The 4,587-nt window shown below is 35.0% G+C and overlaps 1 protein-coding gene across 2 annotated transcripts; it reads right to left on the bottom strand.

Moving 5' to 3' along the window:
- Nucleotides 1-1,029: 1,029 nt before the first annotated feature.
- Nucleotides 1,030-3,703, bottom strand: LOC143208895 (protein VAC14 homolog). Of its 2 annotated transcripts, none has more exons than XM_076423826.1 (6): nucleotides 3,463-3,703; nucleotides 2,987-3,368; nucleotides 1,754-2,920; nucleotides 1,565-1,683; nucleotides 1,395-1,474; nucleotides 1,030-1,331 (listed from the first exon to the last, which is right to left on the bottom strand). In XM_076423826.1, the coding sequence occupies exons 1-6, from the start codon at nucleotides 3,564-3,566 to the stop codon at nucleotides 1,030-1,032; spliced, it is 2,154 nt and encodes a 717-aa protein (XP_076279941.1). In that variant the 5' UTR covers nucleotides 3,567-3,703. The 2 variants fall into 2 exon arrangements, with proteins under 2 accessions (XP_076279941.1, XP_076279942.1); XM_076423827.1 differs by having other exon boundaries at nucleotides 3,458-3,609.
- Nucleotides 3,704-4,587: the final 884 nt, after the last annotated feature.

Genomic DNA, 4,587 nt, shown 5'->3' on the forward strand with positions numbered 1-4,587 from the left:
GTGTATATACAGGATTTCCCACAAGTCCCGGAACGGTTGATTATCTCAGAAACTATGAATTTTACAAAAAATGTTTGTAACAAGTTTTAAGGTGTAAGACAACATGAATTTTTTAATTGGAACACCCAATTTTTTATTATGCAGTGTTAGAAGTTAAAGCTAGAAGCAACACTCCTTGTTTCAATTTTTTGTATGTAAATTGTCTGAGCTATGAGCTTAATATTCCATTTAAAAAATCCATGTTGACCTTGACGTGACCTTCACCAAGCGTTCAATAGAACCTTTTGTCTACAGCATTTTTTTGTTCAAAATGCATTGTTTCCGAGATAATCGATCGTTCCGGAACTTTTAGGAGATTCCGATGTATAAAATGTTCATAGATTATATATGTATACTATATAAAGCAAAAACTGTCCCAAAAACTGTCGAACGATAAAATTTGGAATAATGAAATGTGCCTCAGCTCGTTATGCCTGGCTAATCCAGATAAATGTGATTACATCCAACTCGCTACGTCCTTCTCTTCTCGAGTTACAAGTTAAATAACACTAGAATTTAAGTTCTGGGTTAAATTGGCCAGGAAAGCTAGTTTGTACATATTTGTAATTTATATATACAACACTAATAAGTAAATAAGGTGGATCATTTTACTCCGTATCAACTGTACCTATTCAACTTTTGTATTGTCAATACGAAAGACAGTAGATATGCCATTGCATTTATATACATCATTACGTTTGTACAGTAAATTAGATATATAAAAAAATGAGATATATACATATATTAGTTTACCTATATAGAAATTATTGTTTATAACAATTAAAAGTTTAAATATATATAAATGTTACAGTAATACTTTCTTCATACATTTTTTTATAAATTTTGTTGACGGTGAAATACAACGCATACGAGTACGAGTTTTTATATTTTCATAGTACGATAGTACTTCTAGCTCAATGACCAGATATTTTTATAAATATGTATAATTACGTGTTTCGATCACGAACATCATAGAACAATGTTTCGTATTTACATTTCATGATTTGAATTTTTTTCTATCAAGTTTGTTAGTCGTTGTTTTCGTTTTTGTTCTTTATGTCGTTCTTGAACAAGATGGAAATGTTCCAACAATTCAGGAAAATCGAACATTGTTTGTAAGGGTTTCGAACTTGGTGCAGCTGTAACTATAGCATTTGTCTTTGGTGGAATTGCTGCTAAACGCTTCTGTAATGTTGCATATGCCTCGCTTTGAGGAAGAATCATGAGCAGACCATAAAGCGCATATACCAGTGCATTGTTCTTTTCTCTTTCAAGAAGTTGTAGTCTCAAATCTGAAATAAATTGATTATTTCTAAACATAGATTTCACAGTTAAACACAGTATTTGATACTTACATGTAAATATTGGAGATTCGATCAGCTGTACTAGTTTATCAATTTCTATGAGGAATTCAACAGTAACTTCTATATTCTCACTATATACGGTTTTAGTTAAGTACTTATTAAAGATATAGTAAATTTTTTATCGAACGTGTTAAGTAATTCCGTACAATAATAAAGGATACAATGATCTTATAATATTGCATGCATGACCATAATGCTGCGACAAAAGACACAAGGCGACGGTTGCAACAGGATTGTGGCACCAGGATACGTATAAACATTTAAATAATTCACAGCTTTCCTGCAATTATGCGCGAGGTTTAGAAGATAGTTAAAGTGATTAAATGAATAAAAGATAAAAAAGAACTTACTACAGAATCTAAGTCCTTAAGTTTGTTTCGTAAGTCGAATAATTCCGAGCTCGTCAACAATATAACATTCAAAGTTTGTATCATTGTGCAAGCAAAACTCAGGTTTTGCTCTTCCAGTAGTATTTTCGCCAATGTTTTATAAATATCTTCAGCACTCAGTAGCACGCACAATTCGCGTATGATAAACGCTCCCCTTTCCACCAATAAATTCCTGTCAGTTGAGAAAACTCTTAATAAGTTTACTATAAATTTGGTGAAATATCTGTTTTGCATGTCTGCTTTTAAATCCATGTTGGCTGCTTCGGGAGATTTTGAACTAATTATTTCAGCCATTACCACCAGCGTTTGTTGGACTACCTCATCGGAATTGTCGCTCAACGACTTCATTAGAATCGGAAATAAGTTATCCACATGATAAAACATTTTGTGCGGAATGTGTATAAACAAATGATGAATCCACTTCAGAACAGCTACTTTTGTCTGAACCGATATGTAGATTAAATGTTTTGTTAGCACTTCGACAACGCTAGGTAAATCTAATGTTTCTGCCAAAGAGCGATGTCCATTGGTATCTAGAAAAGACATTAATTCACCTTGCACGGGTTGCGCATCGTTTTCAGACGTGTTATTCGCAATTTGTGCATTTTTCATAGTTATCAATTTCATCAAATTTGCGTTTACTTGAGTCGCAGTTTCTTTAATATTTTTTCTGGTATCACCGTCGTACGCTAAACAAGGTAGAACAGCTATAAGTATGCCAGACATGTAAGGAAGCATAAGAGGTCCAGATAAGTGTACAAATTCCTTGATCCACGTGATCGCCGTTAATTGTAGCAATTCGTCTGTGCTTTGCGCGTGCGTAATTAATATATTTATCATTCCAGGGAAATCCACCCTACTCGGATTAGTTTTTATACTACGTAAGAATTCGCCGAGGACTGTGTCCGTAACCTTCTTAATCTCTGGTGTTGGATCTTCTAGTATTTTAAACAGACCATCGAGTATCTCGGGTAGAAATATAATAAAATCCATGTTAGGTACAGCATCCAAAACAGACACCCATGCTATTACAAATTGTCTACCAAATGGGTTTTTGGTACAAATACGTTCTCTTAATAGCGGCATGAATCCAACTAAATCGAACAGACCGCTTTCTGTGACAATATCCTGAAATTGAACGTTACAGAAACTTGTTTCCAGTATGATTTTTCGTGGTTTGAAAATTATAATTACCTTCATAAGTCTATCCAGTAACTCAGTACCATTCTTTACATTTTGTTCCGAATCACATGCTAATTTACTAAGTGCTGCAAAAATATCTGTAAATTGTGGTAATACAGCGCCTCTAGCCACTTTTACCACATTGTATAAACTTTCGCAGGCATAATATCTTACATATAAATCAGAATCACAGAAACAAGCCAAAATAGGATGAATTAAGTCTTCTATGTATTGACCGGTGTCTTTTCCTAGACCTACTGCTATTGCTGCCAAGCCTATTAAACCACCTTTACGAGTATGTGGGTTTTGTGAAGTTGCTAAATCTTGACCTAGTACTTTTAAAAGCCGTTTAATCTGAACGGTGTTGTTATGAGCAGCAAATTCTTTGACCATTCTAAAGTAAGACAGAAATATTGATGAAGAAGATCCCGTAATTAACAGAAATAATGTGAGACAGAAATATCAATAAACAAAGTTCATAACCTCACTTTTCTATTTCCAAAGCAGCCGCTTTCCGTTTCTCGTAAAGCTTATCGTTTAAAGAACGTACACAAGCAGCACTGAGAGGTGCATAATCTCTTTCCGACATCATTTTCTTAATATTACGCTTTGAGTTTAAAAAATGATGTACTAATATTGCAACGCTGGCAAAAGTGACAGCTGATCTATCAATCTCAAATCATCACCTGTTATCAGTGTCGCCAGAAACGACTAAAACTGGTCTGTGACTTGACTTCTCTGTCGGTAACATTTGGCTAACAGCTTGAGCGTTTTGCCGCTGCATGAAATGGCGCTGTACGGATGTTTAAATGTACGATAGATGTCAATCATCGGCGATCGATAAGTACGGGATTTCCTCGAGGAACGTTCTCAAATCCTGTGATTCCGTGTCGTGACTCGTGAGAGGGCGGTTCAGTCCCGTTTATATGTCACTTTTGTAACCGCAATTAACGGAAAAGTGACGTCGCAAGATTTGCAACGTAAAATCGTCAATTTTATGTTTTCCGATTTGTTTAAAAATCGATTTTGCAAACAAAAATTTTGAAAAAAAAGTCTCAGTAGTGTATGCTATTCGGTAGAATATTCATGAATTTTTTCATAATTTTCTGTTGAACATGACGTGACTAAAAACAAATTTGGTTGGATACTTCTGACCATCTTTTCCGGCTATACCTTAAGAATCAACGAAAACATTATTTAAAAAATACAAAATATATTTCTGTTTACATCGTTAAAACCGATTTTTCAAAAAAAAATTAGGCCTAATTGTCTTCGATATCTCTTTTAGATCAAAAGTTATAGCAAAATGTGCGTCGCGCCGCGAGCTGTGCCCGAGATTCAAATGCGCGCCGTCTCCAGATTCCGACTTTTCGCCTCATGCTTCCGAAACTTCGGCAACGTGAAAATCGAAGGAACGCGTCGGCGTCGATTAGTCGAGCAGGTAGTCACACGGACATGGTAGAGAGTTCACAAAACTTTAAGATCGTTTTCTAAGAGAACGGTTGGCATGTGAGACACATGGTAGTCCTTTGAGACTTTTGTTCGTTGCGATGAGTACTATACGATGAAATAAAAAACAATTTTGACCTTGGGATTCAATGTCAAGGTCAATT

Source organism: Lasioglossum baleicum, chromosome 5 (genome assembly GCF_051020765.1).
Source record: "Lasioglossum baleicum chromosome 5, iyLasBale1, whole genome shotgun sequence".
NCBI lineage: Eukaryota > Metazoa > Arthropoda > Insecta > Hymenoptera > Halictidae > Lasioglossum > Lasioglossum baleicum.

What these genes read in the sequence shown, in the direction of transcription:
- LOC143208895 (XM_076423826.1), bottom strand. Translation starts at nt 3,566, where the DNA reads ATGATGTCGGAAAGAGATTATGCACCTCTCAGTGCTGCTTGTGTACGT. An exon ending in GCTGCTTTGGAAATAGAAAA is followed by an intron (nt 3,369 to 3,462) that starts GTGAGGTTATGA and finishes GTCTTACTTTAG; the next exon opens with AATGGTCAAAGAATTTGCTG. An exon ending in TGCAATATTATAAGATCATT is followed by an intron (nt 1,475 to 1,564) that starts GTATCCTTTATT and finishes AACCGTATATAG; the next exon opens with TGAGAATATAGAAGTTACTG.